The 23659-nt window shown below is 39.0% G+C and overlaps 1 protein-coding gene across 1 annotated transcript; it reads right to left on the reverse strand.

Annotated features, from left to right (window-relative positions):
- Positions 1–1742: 1742 nt before the first annotated feature.
- LOC142028742 (formin-F-like) lies at positions 1743–23244 on the reverse strand. Its single transcript, XM_075022577.1, has 11 exons — positions 22728–23244; positions 22378–22540; positions 19107–19218; positions 14542–14632; positions 13897–13983; positions 11654–11806; positions 9921–10050; positions 9758–9790; positions 7896–7999; positions 6322–6405; positions 1743–2718 (listed from the first exon to the last, which is right to left on the reverse strand). Exons 1-11 carry the CDS (start codon positions 23172–23174, stop codon positions 2614–2616), a joined length of 1509 nt encoding a protein of 502 aa, XP_074878678.1. The 5' UTR covers positions 23175–23244; the 3' UTR covers positions 1743–2613.
- Positions 23245–23659: the final 415 nt, after the last annotated feature.

Consider the following 23659-nt stretch of genomic DNA (forward strand, 5'->3'; position numbering starts at 1 on the left):
GCACTGTATAGGGCATTGTGGTATAGAGATGCAAGAAATTAAAAAGGATTTTAATTTTCCTCTTTCCATCAGAAATGAGTGGTGTAAGCTGTAGCTCCTGGTTCATAGATAGATGCCACTGACTTCAGGGTCAACCAGATGTCACTGCTCTGATGCTGACTTGAGGCAAATACAGCCAATAAGTTTTCTGTAAAATTAAATGCCTTTATTTGCGTCTGTAAAATAAGTATCAGGGGTACTACTTTTGCTATTTGTTTTCTATTTTATTCCTTTTGCCTCTGAGAAACATGACTGCATGTTCTAACGGGAAGCACAGTCCTGACAAGACTGTTGAGAAGCCAAAATGATGCACTTTGTTAGTGCAGACATGCAAGAGCTTACAGATGGCAGCGACGCTGGTGGTACAAACCTGAGGGGACCCACCGGGTACTTTGCTGCTGCTGCAATGCAGAGCTCTAGTTCAGGCATCCTCTACCTCACGCGAGACAGTTTCTATATATGATAGGTAGGTGCCTGGAACAGGATATTAAGCATACTAAATACATAGTTTGTGAGGCTCTTCCTCAAAGATCTTTCTAGGCATCCTCTAAGAGGAGGGGTGGCTTTCAGGCAGAAAAGTTAAGCAGTGAGGCCCATTGGCCTTCACGGCTGGTGCCAGGTTTGCTTCTCACAAAGCTGGAAGAGCAGTTGTTTCTTTGCTCATCGGTGCACTTGCGTAACACCTGATGCCTCCTGTTGAAGGCATTTCCTCGGAGTTATTGCTCACTGGTCAGGAATGAGATGCTGCTCAGCACAACTTTGGGCCAGAGCATTCCTTTCAGAGGAGGATTATAAGGATTTGAATCCTTCAGGGCAGGATCCCACTTCCTTGGGGACTCCTCGAAATAGAGGTGGGAACTACCATTTTAAAAGAGCACTTATGATCCCTGCTCACTTCTTTGAAACAGAAGTTGTGTGCACCTGCCCTGGGGACCAGATTCGGCTTCCAAACAGAAGCAGCCGTAGAGGGCAAGGGTTCAGGTGCAGCCCCTTCCCTCAGCAGATTTGGCAAAGTTGATGTGAAATGAAGCACTTGCCTTTGGTGATGGGTGCATTAGCTGCAGGAACGCTTTTCTGCCTTTTCACATAGGAGTGTGCTGCCAGTCATGGCATATCAGAAGCTGTAAGCTCCCAGGAACTACAGCCTGCGATGCCCTTTAAAGTATTGAGGCCAAGACAAGAAAAAAATCTTGGGCTTCTTTTGTCTCCCCTTTCCAGACAGTGTCCAAGTGTCTCTGTATTCCTAGTGATTGTCCTTTACTGTCTGACATGACCAGCACTAAAAGTCTACATATTGCAGCACCTAGCTGGTGGGTGCCCAGGCTCTTTACTGGACCTTTCTCTAAATACCTACATGTTCAGCAGTGGTCGCATCTAGAACAGCAAATGAAACGCTGGATATAGAGAAATTTTATATACCAGCTGAGAGAGGGTCATGATAATGTAATTTTTTGATGTAAGTGCATCTAAGCCTTTCAGAGGGGTTAGCCTTAACTCCTTTTAGCACTGAAGTCAGGGAGAGCGTTCAGCATTGCTATCAAAGCCCAAACACTGCGAGACCTGGGCAGTCAGACCTAAAGTAAGTCAGGTAATAAATACACTTTTCCTCAAACAACACTGTTTGCAAAACTCATAGAGAAAATGCCAAATTTTATCAATGACCTTTTAGAACTATTTTCTGCTTTCAATGTTAAACACATCCATTTTGCCTTTGCATTTATAGGCCCCCTTTTCTTCTCATTTATTTGAGCTCCAGATAATTATTCTAATTAAAAATATGTAAAAGCCAACAAATGCAACAGAAGTATTTTCTCTTTTGAAAACGATGGAAAATTACCTCCAGTATCCATTACTTAGATGCCTCATGACACATTTTTATTTTGCTTCTCCGATATTTTTCTCTTCCTGCCAACACAAATCTCACATATTGATTGACTTCTATTTTACCTGAATACATGACATTAGCCATAAAAAGCACTATTTTATTCTAGTACTTTGGGGGGGAAAAAAACCAACAATCATCCAACCAGACACTTTCTCCATTGCATACTAAGGCTGCAACACTTTGATAGCAGAAAGACAAACAAGAATTTTTGGTAAATAGTCTCCTCTGTGGGTAACAGTGCTACATTTCATTATAAATCTTGTAAAGTATTATTTAGAAAAGTACAGCAAAAATAATTAAAAATTAGATCACCATACAGGAACTTATTCATTGAAAGTAATAGTTAAAACTCAGTCAGAAGGCTGCGTATCAAAGGAAAAGATTAAAAAGAGAAATTATAAAGTGTCAAAAGTGTCTCCTTTCTAAATACACAGGCATCTCAAGGTACAAAAGCACGTACATCAGGAAAAAAGAGGGAGAGACTTGTAGGTGATCTGTGATCCTACAGGTCAAATACCACTTACAAATCACACATTATAAATTGAATCTCTCTCAAAATCAAGTCTGCTCTACAGACTATATACTGTCTATGTGCTACTTACTAGTAGAGAAACTTTCAAACCAATTAACTTCAACATTGTTTCCTGGACTTCTCCTTCCCTCACCTCTTTACACAATTTGTGTTGTCCTTATGGCATGACTTCAGCACAGGCCTTCCTAAACTCACTAATGAATGAAGATATCCACCCAAATAGTTCCTGAGAGTCTAGGTCTTGTGGCTCCCCAAATTTCACCTGTAAATTTGAAAGAGAAGAATATTTAACATTAGTATATCCAAGTAATCTAAACCATGTCCAGGATCTTAAAGAAATTAAAAGAGCAAGAGAAAAGTTAAACGTCTTCATTATTAATAATGAAGAACAACAACAAGAACAAGAAAAAGAAGATGACGAAAACAGAGCTGGTTAAAATCTCTAGCAAGCTGAGATCCAAATCATCCCAAGTAAAAGTGGCCCCAGGAGTTGTCATTGAATTACTTCAGTAACCTGGCTTTCTGCATAACCCAGTCTCTCTGGCTGGACTATAGATCTCCAGCTGAAGAATCGTGACGCTTCCTGGCTCTGCAGTTTGTTAGATGAACCCATTCATAAAAGAAAATGCATAAATTAGGGATATGGTTTATATTCCATGGTGAGCATGGTAGCAGCATGTTCAAGCCAAAAAGTTTTCCTTTCTTGTCATTTTGCTTTGCAAACAAACAAAAATAATCATAAGGAAGCAGACATTTGGGGGAGAAAAACTAATTTATCAAAGAGCCACCTTTCCCTGTTCTCTTATTTCCTTCACCTGAAAAAGGTGAACAGATGGAATGTTTTTGAAAAAGATGTGAACAATATTGGCATCGTGTCTGCTCTGCTATAAAACAAAAGGTGAAAGGCAGTCATACTACAAAGTTCAGTGCTAGGAGAGCAATTCCTGCATTAACTAAAATCACTTCCACATACGTTCTCCAGTTCTAGGATAGGAAAGGATTTTTCATATTAAATCTGTTGCTAAGGTTTAATTCAAGAGGTTTGTCATCATTTTCAAAGATTCCCTCTTAATGGGATCAATGAGTTAAAGAACATAAGTCTGCCTGCAATGGCTTTCTAATTGAGCAGAACTAATCTAGAGAAAGTGCTCCAAAGGCTTCATCAAAAAGTTTTAAAAGGCATCTTGTGTTGCTGCAAGTTCTTATCTTGGCTGTAATTGAGAGCTACTCTGTAATTGGGGGATACAGCTCTCCCCAGGCTGAACAGCAATAAAGTTGTATTTCAGTAGTTCAGATTGCGACTGAAATGCACAGAAAGGTTTGGATAGGTATCTGTCATTATCTAAACGCATTCACCTGCACATCATCTAACGTTCCTAGGAGCAAACCCTCTGCCTGGAAATCAGAAACACAGTAAAAGAAACCACTCACATATAATCCAGTCACAAAAACTTTAACATTAACCAGTGACACCTGATTAATAGTTTTGCCTGTTGTGTTCCTAATTGCACCTCCTGGGTGCTCCGAGCCCTTGATCTTTGGCACGGCTCGCCACTCACCCATGGTGTACCATCAGTTAAACAGTAATGAGAGAGGTATTTCCTGGAGCTAATGACCATCTGTGAGAAGTTGATAGCCCACAGCTATACCACAGGCAGTTATCCCCAATTTATTGTTCATTCCATAGAAGTGTCACATGCCAAGGTCATTATTGATTTTATAAGCAGAATATAAAATCATAAAGGTAGGCCTGTGGATTTTTGCTTTATGTGCAACATGATTTCCATGGCTACCTACAACACATTTCCAGATCAGATATTCCCCCCGGTAAGCTAGACTATTCCTTTCTAGTGCTGTTGAGATGATAGCCTGGTCTTTGATCACCCATCCTATTTTATATTTGCTTTACATTTTTGCTGCTTTATAAATATGCAAAAAAGATCTGTCTAGCAATAACATTATTCAGAAGAAAAAAATCCATTCTAAGGGAGAGAAATATATAAAATGCCTAACTTTAGAGAATAATGGGGGGGAAGGGAGGGCAAAAAACAGCTGGGTTAAAACTTGAGGAAACTTCCAGCTACACGGAAAATGAAATCCTCTTCAGATGCAAATAAAAGTCTCAGATGAGAGTTTCCAATACAAGAAAGGAAAGCGAAGAGCCTCACACATGTATCTGTAGCACAGCATCACACGTGTAATGCCTCCTGGCTGAACGTATGCAGCTGGAGAGAAAGAACATCTGTGCAGAAGGAGTGTGACAGAGCATGCACGTGCAGGAGGGCACGTTCAGCCCTCACCGGGCATGGCACAGCTCTGCAGGCAGGACCAGCCACACAACACTAACTCCTTCTGAAGATGGCTTTTAGGTAAAATGGGTCAGATTCTTCCATACCCCATGCAAGAAGTGTCCCCCCAAAGGTTTTACAGCACAAATCTCCCCACTTTTAAATTTGGTGAATACTCTTCAGCCATTTCCACTCATGTAACTCAATTGTTAATTCTCTCATTTACGCTATTTTTTCCACGTTTTTTTCTTCTTGCTTTATCCCCGTCCTTCAACCTTTTTTGAAGGCTTGGGACAGAGTTTTCATCTACATACAAATTTGGCTTGCCTCCCTACACTGAGGCATTTTTCCTGTTTGTGGCAGGCTGCAAGAGACACAAAGAAACCCTTGCACATTGTTACAATACTACTTTTAGTAAAACATAACTAATTAAATGTCCTTGCTCAAACAGCTTGCTAATCTTCGAAGTCTGTTCAGATGGGCCCCCAAAGGTCCTCCTGGCTGTATCTTCTGTGTAACATTTGCCTATCGTAATCCCTCCCCCTCATTAAAAAAAACCAAAAAACAAAAAACAAAACCACAACCACCCGCAAAACCACCACCACCACTTAAAGCCATGTCCTAATCCCATGACTAGGAAGTTATTCCAGTTTCAGAGACTAGCACTGCATTTCAGCAACTCTGTCCCTTTCCTCAAAACATCCTAGTGTGACTATTCTGCCAGGGAATACTGTTACCATAGCAGAGACCTCCTGAATTCCTAACACACTCCAATATTGTACTAAATGAGGAATCTACATGCTAGTTTGTTAAAAATTGCAGTGTGGAGCTTTTACCATTCCTTCTGGTGTGACCCTCTGACCCAAAAAAACATTTTCTAGTGTATTGGACCTAGATGGGTTGCTTCTGTTCAGAGGAAAAAATGATTGAGAAAATTAGGTGCTTCTCCAGTGCAAGTGTGGGTGAATATAATAGGAACAAACAAGAACAGACAGTTTCTATATCAGAAATCTTCTGCCTGTGGAGCTTCCTTTCTGCTCCGCTCATTTTTAGATCTGTGCTACTACTAACATCTCTATCTCAGTCTTCCTCTCACTGGAATAACAGTAGCTAAATCAATGCCCTGAACTATAAGCTTGTCACTAGAAAAAACCCTCAGCTCAAGTAACACAAGATTTGCAGCTGCCTAACAGCCAAAGACACAATTGCTTGTAGGAACCAGAAAACATGCAGTTTTCCATAACATGTTTTCTGTAACATGTTGAAAACATCCAACAGTTAAACTTACTGAATTTATGAAGTTGCCAAAATCTACTTGTCTTTTTGATATTTGGGCCACAGACACTCTAAAAAGCGAACTGTAAGACTTCAAGAAAAATAAAAGCCAGATTTTCATTCAAAACATTCCACCACTGTTGGATGTGATTTTCTTTTTTTTCAGTTTCTGTGGACAGTATAACTATAAAGCATGTGGAAGTATGGGAACTTCTTTCACTTCCTTCTCATGCCCTTCCCCCCTCCTTTTTTTTTTAAAGAAATGTAGATTTATTTTCATTGGATTTTAATATGATAGGTACCAGTATGTTGCTATAAAGCTTCTTCATTTCATCACATCTTTTTGACAGCTGGGATAGATCCCCTTCATATTTCTGAATTAAATCCTGTAATACAATAAAACTTCTTAATTTGGTATAGCAGCATAATATTAAAGCAGGAATTAAACAGCAGTGAAAACAAGATAATTCAAGTCAAAATTTTCATGTCACAAAAATTTCACATTTCAAAAAAGATAAGCATACATCAAGCTCACACATTTCCTTGCAAATATTAAGACATCAAAGACAAAAAAAAGAAACATCAATGTTAGAGAATTTTTTACTGTATCATCCAATGACACTACCTAAACTTATTAAAATTGGCAGAACTAGATAAGCATCATAAGGTCCTAATTTCCACTCACATTTGACATAGCCTAGCCTTTTTGCATGTGAAGCAAACACTCCCAGTTGCTAGCTCTTAAGGAGGCAGAAACAGGGCCTCAGAAACTTAACTTTTGAAATCAAATTTCTTAACCATGGTTCCTTTGTAACATATACATTTTCAACAACTCCATATGTATTGAAGAAGCACACTGTTGAGCTGTTCCAAGGGAGAAGGAAACGTATGCATTGAGCAGATGCCAACACCACCCAGTGAAGCACAGCACAAAGATACCCACGGCAGCAGAGATGAACAAGTCCACACCACAGAGTGGGGAATGCCTTCGCTGGAAGTAGCCCTGTTCGCAACTAGCACAACAGTGCTCTTGAGAGTTCGTTAACTTCTCTGTACCTGAGCTAATAAGTGCTGTGTTTGGCTCTGCTAACTCCTGGCCAGACCTCAGCTCCCTACAGCCTGCTCGGCGGCCTCTCTGTTCGGTCCCCCAACCCAGCTTGTTCTGCCACTAGCATGGGCAGAATCATCTTAGATCAACCTATACTCACAATTTAGGCGTGCCCTCGGATGATGTTTCTTGGACAGTCTCTTTTCCCAAGTAATAAGCAATAGCACAAGAGGAAATGGCCTCCAGTTGCACCAGGGGAGGTTTAGATTGGATATTAGGAAAAATTTCTTCACCGAAAGGATTATCAGGCATTAGAAGGGGCTGCCCAGGGAAGTGGTTGAGTCACCATCCCTGGAGGTATTTAAAAGACATGTAGACGTGGCACTTAGGGACATGGTTTAGTGGTGGATTTGGCAGTGTTAGGTTTACGGTTGGACTCGATGATATTAAAGGTCTTTTCCAACCTAAATGATTCTGTGATTCTCTAGGCTATTTTCCCTTCTGTCTGAGGGCAGAGGAAATTAATACAAATTCATATATGCTCTAAAATTGCTATTATTCCAAAGTGTTTATTGTGGGCAACCACAGGGCTGACCTGTTCCTCATCCACTCCAGCCCATTTGCCTGTGAAGCAAAAGCAGGAGATGCAGAAACTCTGAAAAGCACTTCTCATTCTGCAGCTTGTAGTATGAGACACTATCAGAGGGGAATAAAAGGCCACTTTCCCTCAAATGCTCCTGAGTCCCTTCTCAGGGCAGGTCTCAGCACAAACTAAGCAGATTACTCATCCTTTACCTCCAGCCCACAATAAGGTTGTGGTAAAGTTACCTTTAGTTCTTTGCAGAACTGTGACTCCTGGGGTGTTGCCTTGATTGTCTTGGGTTTAATAAGCCGCCTGCACTGAATAACGTTTTCCAATTCTTTTTTTAAAACTAACAAAAGAGAAAGAAAATGAGAAATTTTACTAGCATGCAGTTGTATCCAAAGGACCGCAAATGTCTAATTTAGGACACATGGAAAATTTAGGAGAATATGGGTCTATAATACATTCATCTAGGAACATTAACTTTCTGTTTTGAAATAGAAATCCTGAAAGAGGCATGGGTCTTATGGAAAAAAATATTATGTGATCATATCACAGCAACTGCAGAATAAATGAAGAGGTCGATAGTATGGTTATGCAGCAGCCGTAAATCTGACCTTTTCTAGCTTTGAGCATTGGGATTAGCAATGAAAATAACATTCTTCAAACCTACATTTTTGTGTAGAAAGTTCAGGGTTCCTTTAAAGATGAAAGAACAAAAATTCTACTCTATGTAACAGTAAGACATCTTGTCAGTTGACACTAAGCACTACATCAGACTGCTACCATGGGAGCTCTCACGGTGTGAAATGCCGGAGAAGAGGATACAGCCTTGGCTCCAGGAGCTCGGTCCTGAACTGACCCAGGCTGCAGTCTAGTATCTTCCTCCCCTTGTGCTCGTGCAATACTTGCACCAGATGAGCCCCAGGATGTGCCTTGAACTACGTGGTGAGAAAGGCTGCTTCAGTGGCATTTGGTCCATCTCTTTTCCTCTCTGCACAGGTGAATGGGACTCACCAGATAAGAGCCTATGCTGGGCCCGTCAGGAATCCATAGAGGGAAGAGCCCAGTCAATCTCCTCCAGTTCCCATGATTCACCTCCTCTAACAGCTCCCAACAATTTCTGGTACCATGTCCGTTGTACCACTTTACCCATGACTTTCCAAAACTGTCTTTAAAATATTTAGTGATTTTGTACCAACATTGTCCCCAAAGGAACACAAGTGACTGAAGGGGAATAGTGTTATTTTTAGTTACTTATGTCTCCTAAAAAGTTGATTGGAATTTCTTGGAACAGAATAAAAACACACTTTAGTAGCCTCAAGCTATGTGCCTGTCTGACTCCCAAAGCCCAGCAGAATAGGCGCAAGGGTTTTTCAAACTGAAAGCTGAGAGCGACTGTCATTCAGGTATGTTATCAAAGGATGAACGAGGATATATTGGTCTGTAGTTACAGTCAACAACCATGCCACATTTTCAAAAGATAGTTTTTTATAAATTTTCAACATAATACAAGTCTTTTTCATCCACTCATACACCTTCTCTAACAACTCTCAAAGGGTTCAATCTGATATCCATTGAATTCACTGGTCACCTTATGATACTGTTCAGTGGTAAGTTGTAAATGTCTCCCAAAATCTATCTTGCATTCAAACAACCTTATTCTGTTCCCTCCTGTTGACTTCACTAGTGTTGGACTCCCTTCTAGAGAAGACACCAGTTCAGTTCAAAGAAGTTCTTGAACTTCAGGACTGAACTGTAGGAAGTTTTCTCCTGCTGCCTTGCCTGCTCCCAGAGACTCTGCTACAGCGGTAACTTTGATGGAGCACTTGTATCACTTAGCATTTGTAGTTTATGATAAACTCTATCTGCCATGGGCAGTATATTTTTTATATTTCTAAGCCACCTGGACATACTTTAATATTTCTTTTTTTTACATTCTTCACAGTAACTTGGCAGGTTAAGTATCACCATGGCAACGCTTTACCTTAATGTTTTGAACCTTTACCTCTCTTTATAAACTAGAGAAGTGCAATGAAAACCTGTTCCAAATGACTGCACAACGTATGAAAATCATTCTCTGAATTTAGAAACCACATTTACATACCATCAACTTCAGCACTGAGGCCCTTCATGGAAGCTGGAAAGGAAGAGAGAGGGGAAAAACATGTTAATAAGTATCATTCATATTGTGAGGATGGGAGTTTCCACAGAAGTTGAAGGACTTCATTTTTTATTTGTTGATTTTTTTTTCCCCTCCCTCCTCTTACCATCAGGAACAGCTTCAAATTCTGTCAACTCCTGAGAAAATTTGGCCAGATCAGGCTCATGTAAGAAGATCTGTTCCACAAGGGCGTGAAGCAAGGTGAATGTCCTCTCTTTACCCCGCAACAGAGGTAACTGCAAATAGAATAGAGCAATAATTGACAGAGTGAGCTATTATACTTATAAAAAAAAAAAGAAAAAGAAAAAAAAAAAATGAACAGCAGGGATGTTGATAGCTTCCAGGTAAATTTGACAAGAATAGAAAACACAATGAAATTAAACTTCTCCTTTTCAATCTGCCATTTCACAGACATTCTTGATTAAGATCAGGTTCACACTTTCATATCCGTTGACCTTCCTTGTTCTTTTGTGTCTCCTTATTCACATGGGTCTCTTTCAACTTAAGCTGTCCTAATTGATTGCAACTGATTTTGGACCTCCAAACACAGCCATTATTCCTTTCCACTTAAAAGCAGCGTGCTGTGTTCATGAAGACAGCAAAGTTCCTTAATTGAATCTGGGAAGATGCTCTGTGGCAGAAAATAATTTTGTAGGCATTTTTCATTATGATAGATGTGGTATTATAGCCATTACATATTAAAAAAAAAAAAAAAAAGCAAGTTGCATCTCAGAATTGTCACTAGAGTTATAAATCACTCACTCATATATTAAAGTCTCCAGATGGGAAAGATACCTTACAAAAACAAAATAAAAATCCGTCTCTCTTCTATTTACAGATCAGGCATAATCTTACAATGGTGTTAAAGGTACAAGGCAACTTAGGAAATTCGTATCTCTCTCCTACTTTTTAGGATAAAAATATGATGCTCTGCCACTGTTGGGTGGAGGAGGGGAAAAAAACCCGGTGCTCAGGAGCAACATTTTCTAATGGAAAATTCTGATGAAGAGGGGAAAGCAGTTTCTTTAAAACCAATGGAAAACCCAGCCTAATGTCACGCAAGTGGTAGGTCAGTGAAGAGACAATTAGAGAACTAAGAGGTAGATGATGCTTCTTGTACAGCAGATCTCTGTCAGGAAAGAGTAAAGATCACAGCTGCCACCTTTGTCCCCTATTCAATCATCCAGCGGAGAAGGGGGAAGGGGAGGGGGGGTAAAACCATTGCAGTTAAATTTCACTCCCTTTCAATTTATTAATTCATTTATATTCTTTTGAAAGTTTACCTTAAAATGACATTGTACCACTTAAAAGACCTTTGCATTGCAGTAAAATGAAGCACTAAGAAATTACTCCAGTGTCATAAAAGTGCAGCTACCACGGAAGAAATGCTGTAGTTACAGCCTGTGGCCACAGTGAAATGAAGAGGTCCATACAACAGTGCTCTGCACAAAACTGCAAAATACAATTTATCTAAACTTGCATCTAACCAGGGGCCTGCAGCTCAGATGCCTCTTCTAGCCAGGGGATCTTAACATCAGGGCAGTCAGCATTTTGATGTTCTACCTCATTAGAAACACAGTGTGTTCAACACCACAATGCCCCCATCGAGCCAGTGCTGCTGTCTGAAATGGGGAAATGCATGTTGTTATGACACACATTAAAGAACACATTGTTAAACAGGATTTTGTTTCTAGTGTAACCAAGAGCAGATGTTAAAATGTTAGCTACTCATTAAAAATGATTGCCTTTCCCCACATTCAGGGCAAAACTGAGTTAATATTAATGGCTAACATACCTTATAATATGATGATTTTAATGGCAAGAAGAATATTTACTCACTTTGGTCAAAGACGACAATCGAAATCCTTTAGCCTTCTCTTTTCCAGCCTTTTCATTTAAATGGTTCCCAATGGCTAAAATGTACTCCAAGACAGCGACAAATTTCTGGCTGGATTGCAGCTGCTTACTCGCTTGGATTTTCTGGTTTATTAGCTGAAACACACAAATCTTCCTTCAGTTCAAATTGAAAATGTGAGTAAATCAATGGCGCCTATATCTTCCAAAAGCCTCATTGTCCCCACCTGAAGCAAGCCACACTTTAGCTGAGGGAGACCTTCCTATTCAACTTCCCTGGGGGAACAGGTCAGAGTTTTTCAGGAAGGACCAGTTAAAAGTCTCCCACCAAGACAAAGCTAGCGTTGGCACAGTTACCCTGTCCCCAGTGGAGGTCACATCCTTTCTGGCTGCCAAACTGGCCCTGCCAAAACAACTTCAACCTCATCTCTTAAAAATGCTTCTGGAAAAAAGTATTTTGCTGTTTGAATGCACCAGATTGCACCAAATGTCAGGCATCAGGGGAAGCAGATAGCCTGAAGCGCAGTATAAGGTTCTCCATCCTTCACCTCCCTCCCTTCTGTTTATACCAGCTGAAGACTCTTATCTTATCAAAATTCTTAGCACAGTTTCCCCACAAGGAAGAAGAATAATTTCCTGTAATCAAACTCAGTATCAATTTCTGTTTTCCTGGGAAGCCACCTCCCTTCTAGGGCTATAGATACAAGAGGTGGGTTTTTTTTAAATTAGGAAATATATATTTTTTTAGCACCACACCTCTCTTCATCAGTCACCAACACACAAATTTAAAAACAGAGAAAGGGTGAAACACACAGGAGAGCTGAAAGCCATTGTTAAAACATTTATAGCACACCACAGGGCCAGAGGGTGCTGAAAGCCAATATTGAGATTGTTCCATAGAATTTTAGGTGTATAATCTATGGTTTACAAACGTGTTAGCGTACATAAGAAAGAAAATACTTGGACAACTAATCAGCTCCTCAATGAACATTAAATATCCTTCAAAGCTAACAGTATATATAATAGCTTCCAAATATTCAAATATTTGGTTTCAGTGGAGGACAGCAAAGGTGAAGCATTGTACCAGGCAGGGTCAGAAATCTCTGCATCTCCCCAGTGTGTTCCATCTGTTCCTCTTCTAAGTTTCGTTAGCTGTTACTATGGTTTTAATCACAGCCAAAGGATAACAACTCAGACTTGCAGAACTTTCAAATTTTGTTTTCATTCCCATGCATAATGAAAGCAAAACCTTTGAAACATTTTCATAGAAACAGAATCGTGTTGAAATACTTTGTTTTGAATCAAAGCATATACAAACCCTGGCAGGTAAGGCAGCAGTTTGGAACAGGAAGATGAAACATTTCAATTCAGTGCTATAATACTTAGGGTGAAGAGCTTCCTTCAGTCTTCTGAAAATAGTACATGTTTATGAGATGCTGGTCAAATAAACTTGCTCTAAGTATCTATGACTTTAGATCGATTCTTTCAGCTTGTGGGGCAAGAACCTCCCCACAAAAGGAATTGGATTTTAATGGTGAAATTTGCTTCTGTCTTATCACTGGCCAAAGAAGAAAGTTTAACAATGCCAAATAAAAATCTGAAAATCCTCTCCTGTTCTTTTCTTCCTCCTTTGTGGATGTCTATTCCACTGCCAGGCCTATTAGCAACTGCTTCATGAACCTTAGTGGGATAAGGATGATATTAATGATATTAAATGTACATACAGGTATATACATGCATATCATAGCCCTCATTTTTCTCCTTTTTTTTTTTTTTTACTGTGTTTTGTTTTGAACCAGTACTGTGGAATACTTGGATTAACAAAACATTCCAAGTGCATTCCAAGTGCACCAGCCGATAGGGCCACTGTATTTCAAATTTAGCCTGTCTCTAACAGTTTCACGTCATTTACAATTCCTTGGCTATCAATGTCATGACCCATAGAGATTTTTTTAAATTTTCCTAACCTTTTTGCTTGTTACTTTTGAACAGTGCCATGAAATGTTTCTTTATACACTAGGCTGCCTGGATTATTACACTATGAATTGCTCACATTATAGACTGTGAGATATTTTGCTATAGGGGGAAAAAAAAAAAAAGGGAAAAAAACCCAGAACAAAACCTCCATAACTACAGCACTTTGAAATGCATTGAGGTCACTTGGCCCTCTACTATCTAACTGGTAGATTTTGACTGCAAATGCACTACGAAGGAGTCATGTTACTTACAGGCTCCAAATCTCTCATGCTCACAGGGAGCTCACGTATGGTAAGCAGGAGGTCCAGCCTCTGGCCTAGGTGGGGGATTTTACACATCTGCATAGAATTGAACAGAATAGGAATCAAACCCCATGCACATATATCTTTCATAATTTACTGAGTAATTCAGCTGCATGACAGTTTTCCTAATTTCAGTGCTCATTTATTAATTTTATTCTAGACCTTAAGTCTGTAGATATACTATGGCAAATACAAAAAATCACATACCTGAACATACGTCATTTGCATATGCAAATTCAAGAAAACACTATGCTAGTAGGGCCACGCACTATTAAAATCAGTGACATTCATTTCTTGTGAACGAGCATAGTTAAATGCATATAATTTTAGGCTTATAGATTGTGGAAATCTAACTCAGAATAAATCAGCTCCTACTTTGGAGGAAGGGGAGGCTGTGTGACATGGAGAAGCAAAGGGATCCAGACGGTTCTCTTCATAATATCTACCTGTCTCAACTCTTTATCAGATAAATTGTCTTACACTGATCCTGGCTGAGATTGTAATTTAAGTTTCAAACAACAGCTTCTTGTAGTGGTTTTATCTAGAAGCGAGTGTGGTAGAAACAGCATATGGTGTCTTTTAATACCTTCTTACCTCTAACATAAATTGATCAACCACATGCAGGTCTGAAGGAGACCCCCTGAATGACTGGTACCTTTCTGCATCTTTTGGTGTTGGCATGTATCTGCAAAACAGCAAATGAAAATTAGATGTCCTTTTTCCTCTTCATTCTATATTGTTGTAACATAAAACAATCCCTCCATTCCATGCATCAGAATTTCTTACTGTTTAGTGTGGTTTATGTAAACTACATATTTATTCTTTAACAACTGGAACTTTGTAGACATTCGAGGCAACTACGCAATGGAAGGCAAAAATGATCTGCAGATACATTGGATGAACATTCCAAAAGCACCTAGAAACAATATACACTTTTTGAGCAGTTATGGCCATGCTGGCTCAGCTTGTCTCCAGCAATATCTTCTTCAAAAAATGAGCACAAAAGCAGCGCAGATTCATGCTATGGTGGGATTAACCTGTGGGCCCTATGGTCTGACTGACTCCTACCTCTAAAGCTTTTTTAATTGCTGATGAAACAGAAGTGGGCAATGGTGTTTCTGTCTCTCTAAGCACTTCATCACATCCAAGATCCATTTCTCATTTTTGTTTGGATAGCACATAACACAGACCTTCAACTTTCATCCTTCTGCATAAGGCAACAGAATGTTCTCCCACAGTACTCCAGAGCTGCAGATTTTTAGAAAACTGACATCTTTCAACATGCCTCCACTTGGAAAAATAAACTCACACCACCACAGTTCCCCTCCTTTGGAGATCTTCCTGCCTGTCTGACTGATACACTATGGGAATTCATAGCATATCTTAAAGAAGAAAAATGAAATCGATGTTATAGCTAACATATGAGAAGGAGTGTTAAGAATCTTAAATAAGTATTCAGGTCTACTATCTTCTCTTCTTTCTTTGCAAACAACCTACTAAATTTGTAGCAAGTATGATTAAACATTCATGGGGATAAATATAAGTTTTCATTAAAAGTAAGGAAATTTATTCAAAGATGGAAAAAATAAAGCAAAGATTTTACCACGCTAAATAGAGGACATACAATAAGATTTTTTTTTTACTGTTGTCAATAATTTAATATGACACTTCAATTGAATAATTGCCGTGTTTTGAATTATTTAATCTATATTAAAGGAGATTACAAAATATTCCATTCATCACACTTCATCATCAAGAAAAAAATGAATTCTCATTTAAAAATAACAGTTATCTTGGCAAATGAAAGCTTTTTTATTTATCATTAAAAATAGTTTAACTTTTTAAGCAAATTCAAAGAACATTTTTGTTAAAGCTGACAGCAAAATCTTCATTTAATCAGAAGTCTGATATTCCATGTATTATATATATATGAAATGAAACTAACAGATTATCTAGCAGGTTTAACACTTAAAGCACTAAACAATGGAAGCCATGGAAAAGGAAGCACAAGAATATGTGAATGCATTCCATAAATATCTTTTTATGTGAATGCAACTCTAAAGGATTTTGTGCAATGAAAATTCTCACACTGTTATGAAACATTAAGTTTATAGAGACAAAGAGTGCTTTGCTATTGATTTTAAGATGTCAGGATATAGAATCATTCAGAGAACTATGGAAAGGTTTCCGTATCAAAATAAGCCCTGAAGTTTCTAATAATATTCCACCACCTCCACTAACCTTCACTGGATACATGAGCAGAACATTTTACTCACTGGTCACCGTCTTGAAAATGTAGCCTTGGTTTTGGCTTTAAATATTTTGCATTTTACAATAGTAGAATTTAGACCTCCTGCTCAAGCTTAGACAATATGACAGGTATAATTTGCACAGAGATTAGTTTTCCAGTCCCTGACTATCCTGTTTAAACTCCTGTCGTAACCACAGGTTCTCAATTAACTGGAGGCCACAGCTTTCAATGGTAAAATTTTCCACCGCAGTACCTAAATCAAGTAGAAAGTTCTTCAAAAGCGCTAAGTGTCCTGCTACTTGTGTCATGCCAACTCCACTACAGTCCATTGTACACGAGAAACTTCTGAGTGCCAATGTTTCAATATAAGCGTCTGCCCCTTCAATGAGGTGTGTGAATGGGAGCTGTAAAACACTGAACTGCCTTGGAAATCCAACCCTCAATTCTGCAAAGCATCTCATCTATTTCAGTAAAATTTTTAAAATTGTTGGGGTGGGAAAAATAAGCTTGCTTTCACTACAAGATTTGTACATGCATTCCTAGATTTTGGCAATAAATAAAAATCCAAGGAACAGAATCCTTGATCCTATATAGCACATAGCAATGCAGCATCCAATCTCTCTTACACATTTCGTTACTAGAAAAATTTCCTCAGCATTATTGCTATCAAAGGAAGACTGAAATCTTCAAGGAAAAAATAAAACCTTTCAAGCTTCATTGCCATCATTATTATTACTATTATTGTCTGATGGCAAAGAGCCCAGATGCTATAAATCAGTGATCTCAGTGATGTTACACTAATTTCAACAGCATGGGGATCCTGGACTGAGTCTGCTGTGCTGTATTAGAGCTTGAACAATGGAGCATGTTCAGTGTTTTTCTTCAAACAGAGGTGTGAGCAAAGGCTGCCTTTGTAAATGGGGATGGCCAGACCCCAAGCACTCTGCTGTGCTGCAGGACTGGAGACATTTCCTCACTTCTGCCAGCTCCAACCATTAGTTTCCCCAGAGAGTGCCACATGTGTAGCTGGAGAGCACTCTTGATGCCCAAGATATTTCACTGCAATTATCTTCTGACCAATTCCACCACTGCAATTAGAAACTGCCGTATTGTAGTAAGATCTTTCTTTTTTGAGTGAAGCCTTTAAGGTCAGCTTTTGAAAGGGAATGGAGCTCCATTACCTTCACCAGCTCATAAGCTGCTGTGCACCAGTGTGGGGTATAACTGGTAAAGCACTGGGGCAGCATAGACACTTCCTCGAGAACACTGGTACATTTAGTCCAGCTCTGGAGTCCTCAGCACAGGAGAGACACGGACCTGTTGGAGTGGGTCCAGAGGAGGGCTGCAAAAATGATCAGAGGGCTGGAGCACCTCTCCTATGAGGAAAGGCTGAGAGAGTTGGGGTTGTTCAGCCTGGAGAAGAGAAGGCTCCGGGGAGACCTTCTAGCAGCCTTCCAGTGCCTAAAGGGGGGCTTATAAGATGGGGACACGCTTTTTAGTAGGGCCTGTTGTGATAGGACAAGCGGTAATGGTTTTAAATTAAAAGAGGGTAGATTCAGACTAGATCTAAGGAAGAAATTTTTTATGATGAGGGTGGTGACACAGTGGTACAGGTTTCCCAGAGAGGTGGTAGATGCCCCATCCCTAGAAACACTCAGGGTCGGGTTGGACAGGGCTCTGAGCAACCTGATCTAGTGGAAGATGTCCCTGCACATTGCAGGGGGTTGGAACTAGGGGACCTTTGGAGGTCCCTTCCAACCCAAAACATTCTGTGATTCTACAACTCTAAAACATTTAAATATTCAGTCTCTTCTCCATATCCCTTCGTACCTCAGGCAAGCTTTGTACAAGCAATCTCACATAATGACAACAATTCCATACGTTACCTGTCTGTTCTTCCTGTTCACATCACTTTCTAAGTACAGGCATGATTCTGCAGAATTTAAAATAACTGTTGAGGTACTGATCAGGATCAGGATTTTCAGGCCAGAGTTAAACTCATTCTACAAGAACTATACACATTGGCAGCAAAATTGATTATTTACTTCCTCACTTCCTTTGCCAGCATCATCTTTTTCCAACCTCACTCTAGCAAAAACCTCAAATGTTTTCTCATTTTGAAGCAAGAAACAATTTCACATCAAATTTTCATATGAATGTGTGTAATGAAATGGTACAGTTACCACATGGGGATTGGGAATTATAACAGACACTGCTTTAGGATCTCACTTCTTTCCTTTCTTGCTATGTCTTAAACTATTCAAAGAGATACAATCCAGTTCCTACAAATTTCACATGCCAATAGTTTGCTTACACTCCTGAAATCTATTTCTCTCCATATAGCAATTCAATTTCTTTAAAGATACCGAAATTTGCATTCTGCTGTAAACCCACAAATCTCTGCCATTCAGAAATACTGATAATATCTCATCATCCCATGAAGGTCCTTTAAAACTTGTCTGGCTTCCTCCTCTCCAAACCAATTTTAAATAGGGAACAGGATTCCTTTTATTTCTTTCATTTCTGATCCCACAATAGACAGTAAGGCTGTAGTAAGAGATGTTGTAAAGTTTTCTCATCAAGTTACTCCTGCTCACTGCCACAACTTATTCTTTTACTAACTCTGCTCCTTGTAACCAGTTCACAAAATCATGTCAGATTTGCTGTCACTTCTTGCAATCCTCTTTCCTACACAACACAGGGAAAAATGATATTTTGGGGACGTACTCTAAAATCTCAGTTGCAAGGACTGGGATATCTATGTGCAACCTTAATATTCTAATCACAGTCAGGGTAGATCAAATGTCTCAGTAGCATCTTTCCTGAATTTCGCATTCTTTGCAGACGATTATGCCTTCTCCAAAAGGTAGCATTTATTATAAACAAATAATTGAACCCCAAAGATTACCTTCTTAGTGCTGTAATCTGTTCATCTGTAAGTCCACCACTCTCTTCATGTATAATATACAGTTTTTCTTTCAGCTCGCTTGGTTTTATACGGAAACTTTTAAGAAAAATATCTGGAGGAAAATTATTCTTAGATTACTTGGAAGAAAATGCTTAAGGGAGAGAAAATCACCAAAACATTTCATATTTACTTTCCAGATTTTAAAAAAAAAGGAAAAAAAAGGAAGGAAAAAAAAGGAAGGAAAAAAAAAGAAAAAAAAACGAAAATACTTAGTAGCTGCTAATGCTAAGGCAAAAACTCAGTCTTTGTATTTTCTTTAAATATACATAGCAGTAGTCAAACAAAAGTATATTTCTGTCAGAACACAGTCAATGCTTAAGAGAGAACTATCAAGATACTGCTATCAGAAGGTACTCGAGTAATTGCTCATATATATTTCTCTTGTACTCAGCTCAACAGTCAAAATGTTTTTTTCCAAATAACAATACAATGAATTGGCATATTATAATATTTTGAAGGTTAAAGAAATTAAATTTTCCATTTGTTTTGATTTTGTTTACTTGCTTTGTTTAATTTCCAGGGTTCAAAAGAAGGTAGTTAGTGTCTATGCAAGAAAAATTACTCCCAAAATTAAGGCAACCTGGGAAACAGAAGTGCTTACTTCTTCCACACTGCCTGATCTTCTAAAATCTGATTAAGAGTTTTTGTAACGTTTAAGACTTCAGTGCTGACATGGGGCAGGCTTATAATACGTGTTATGGTAGGAAAATGGAAATAAGACATCTCTTCCCCAAACAGGTGAAGAACTATTTGTAAGGTTGTTGCTCCCAAAAAGACTAATTTGTCTTGCCGGTTATTCTTTAGTTACTGCCTGTCTCCATCATTGTTACCAAATGATGAAGGTAAAAAAAGAAGCACAAGGAAGCGAGCAGAGGGCAAAAAGGTTTAAATGATTCTCAGTATTGGCATGAAACTTGTCCTAGAGTCTCTGCTATGACAGAACTCCTCTGAGCAGTACAAGGGGATTGGGAAGAATTCAGAAAGGATGTGTATGATTTACCTTTTTTTCTCTCTCCAATTCTAAAAAGGAACAGAGTTTTTCAGGTTATAGGAACTTGCTGTGGCCCAAATCAGTTATTAATGGTTCTCAGGAGACTGTTGGCCAATGGAGCATATGCCATTTATTCTTCCTCTGACACACTTGCCATGCTTTTAATTTTGTTATAAGATCTAGCTTTAGTGTTAAGCCTGGCAGAATCTTCCCTTTTTCCTTCTTATGCTTTTTATGCCTTATATCTTTTGCTTCCCTATGCCTTTTAAACCATGTATCTCTTAAGGTGGGGTGATGTCTACGGACTGTAACAGAGTGAATAACTCATAGTAAAATGTTGATTTTAAAATTTTCACAACTTGTCTACAAAACATTTAATATTTTCTTGAACATTTTCAGTAGCTGAAACTAGCCTCTGAATAAATTCTAGTCATCAGACTTTGCCAAAGTATTTTCCTAGGCAAAATAAGGACTGTATATATGGGAAACTGGTCTTATACAGAGAAACAGAAACCAATCAAGTTACAGAAGCTGGTACTTTGACTCTTAAGTCAGTTTTTTACCTACTAGATCCCATATTCCTGGATTAACATACACATTATTTTAGTGTCTCCCAAAACTTTTTCATTGGAAATCTGAGGATATTTTTCTTGTCTCTCTGATACCTGTTCTCTGTATAGCAGAAATTTGTTTTGCCTACAAGAAGCCACTAAATAACTTGGCTTTTATTTGCATTTTCTCATATACTGGGCTTGAATTTAGTGTGTAGATCTTATCTCAGATCTCTCATTTTTCTCTTGTGTTCAGAAACCCGCTCAAATTCTTAAGAAATTTTAACCTACTGGTGTTTTGGAGCTTCATCTTTTTATTCATTAATTTAAGAACTGTGGTTTGCAGCACTTGCAGGAAGATTAATCAGAATTCTCAGGATCAAATTAACTTTTGATCTAAGTAATGTCTGTTATAATAAGTATATGCCAAAAATCTCACTGAGGGGACTTTAAGGATAAGATTAAGAAATGGATGTAGAATGTCTCAATGAAAAAAAGTTGTAAGAGGAGTAAGACCAAAAGGAAGAATGGTGCTATTTGCAAACCAAAAAACCCCAAATTTTGTCAAAGAAACTGCAATAATTTAGTTGATAAAAGTGCTGTTACAGGATTCTTTTATCTGCAACAGCACTCTTGTGTCACTCACTTCCTTTTAACCCTTCAAATTGTTAGTCAATGGATGCAATAATTCCAACAAGTTATCTCCATTTACAGTTCCCAATTAAAACTTTACACAAACTCCAAAGTATATTCTTTCCTATCAATATACATAAAGACAAAATCATTAAAGCTTCAAAATTATCCGCCCCCAATTCTTTACACATGTAACATTTCTTAAAACACTGCTAGGTTATAGAACTTTTTTGGAAAGCCATTTCTGTAATAGAAATCAGAGTAGTCTTTGAAGAACAATTACTCTTGCTCCTTTAATATCTACCACTTCTCGTCAAAGTAATTGAAAGACTTTTACATTATTTTATTAGTAAGACCAGAACTATGTGTTGAACTGCTTCATTATCTGTGAAAGACTGCTCTAGGTCAGGCCTTTGGCAGAATCGCACCTGGGATATGAGAGGGAAGCATCCTGTTCATGATCATTCAAGACAGCTCTTCACAGTCTAAGCTATTGGCCAGAGAAAGGCCAAAAGAGTTCCTGTGACCTGGCTTGTAGCTATCTCAAAGGCTTCTTACACCAACCCATCTACACCTACCTGAATATTCTTGAACTCAATGTAGGAGAGAGACTGAGCACAGTACTCAGAGTGCTAGCTACCAAGCTGTTTCTGTTGATTTCTTTTACCTGGCCAGCCCACAAAATTTGAAAAGTCTTTGAAGTTGGAGTCTTAACATTGATTTCACAGGCATCATGCATGATTCTACATGCTTGCCCTAAGACAACAGCAACACAGCTCGATGGCACAGCCATGTGTTTTGCACAAGAGGAGGAGAAGCTTGGTGCTTCTACTCTACATCATTAAGGACCACATTTAGAGCAACTGAGTCATCTGGTATTTTTTTATAAATGAGTAGAGGGGCACTGAATTAAAAGTTGATTTAGATACAAGTTTGTCTCCGCCTATTGAATGGCAGAAAGTACAAGTAGAAAATGCATGCAGTGCTCACCCCAGGCTTCTGGATAGGAGTACACAGTTCTTATTAATACACTTACTGAAGTTATGTGCAACTTTCCGATCTAACATGATGTGTTGATTCACTGAAGCTTCATTGCCTGAAAATACTGCTATGTCCTGGATCTGGAACTGATCACAGAGTCTGGATACATCTATTTTTTTCTTGCATGGGTCACATGATCCCCAGACAGATTTTGGAATCTAAAAAATATAGGAGCAACAGGGTAAACAAAAAGCCAAAGGAACAGAGTCACTTTAATCCATCTAAACATACAGAAGGGCATCCAGGTTTTTTTGTGGCCCAGCTGTACTTTTATGATAACTAAACATGTAATATAGGCTACAATATTTTTTTTCCTTTAACAGCTACCATCGCTTTCATCCTCACCTTATCGCAAGGAACAACATCCCAGTGAAAGGCTTTGGTTCTCTTTGTCAATGAAGAGAGGCTGCAGGGCTGCGGGAACGCAGGTGGGGCTGGTGGTACCTCTGTCTTACTTATGGGAAGCGGAAGAGATGGTGATGCTGGGGCTGCTTCCCCCTCTGCAGGCTTTGTCTGGGAGCTTGAAGACTTGTTCAGATTGGTTGCTGCAGAACTCCCACCAAAGTGGAGGGCCTTCTCTTTCTGTTCATTCAGAGGTACAGTAAAATCCTCATAATCCCCTTCGGAGGAGATGCATCCTTGAGATCCCTCCTGAGGCAGTGAGGCACCCTTGCAGAGTGGACAGTACCTTTCTATGAGAGACACCCATTCATTCTGGAGCTTGCTAATATCCTCTGTCCTGTTATTTTGGACAGTAAAGGGTATTCGAAACCTGAAATTTAAGAATGTCATATATAAACGCAAGGAAGTGTAAATAACATGCTGACTAATACAGCCACAGATATTTCTTATTTGAGCAGAATGATGTTCAGCAGCTTTACTTGTCAAAGGAGCTCAGTGCTGCTGACTCTGACCTTTTCAGACAGTTAATTGCTTACGTGTCTAAGGTTAGAGAGCTGAAGGTTTGCCATATATTGACTTTGTGGAGCAGTTACCTCGTAATTCCTCTTCTCCACCTTGGGGGAAGGTGAACAACGTGCTACATCTTACCATGCTTGTTGCAGAAGCTAGTCAGAACCTGTTCACACATCTGTCCTATCAAGCTGAATGACACATCTCTTCCCTGGCTCCTGACATGACAACTAGACAAGTCTTTGTGGGCAGTATTTCAATGTATCTTCTCAATTCCACAATGTGGTACTTTTGATTCCTCCTTAAAATACTCATCAAATCCCTGCATAGCAACAGGAGGGGTTATCTATATAATTCTGACAGCC

Source organism: Buteo buteo, chromosome 2 (genome assembly GCF_964188355.1).
Source record: "Buteo buteo chromosome 2, bButBut1.hap1.1, whole genome shotgun sequence".
Classification (NCBI taxonomy): Eukaryota; Metazoa; Chordata; class Aves; order Accipitriformes; family Accipitridae; genus Buteo; species Buteo buteo.

Bases quoted from the DNA above. Each gene is read 5' to 3' on its own strand.
- LOC142028742 (XM_075022577.1), bottom strand. From the start codon at position 23,174: ATGACATTCTTAAATTTCAGGTTTCGAATACCCTTTACTGTCCAAAAT. The intron at 10,051-11,653 runs GTGAGTAAATAT...TTCTATTTGCAG, and splicing joins GATTGTCGTCTTTGACCAAA to TTACCTCTGTTGCGGGGTAA. The intron at 9,791-9,920 runs GTAAGAGGAGGG...CTTCCTTTCCAG, and splicing joins ATTTGAAGCTGTTCCTGATG to CTTCCATGAAGGGCCTCAGT.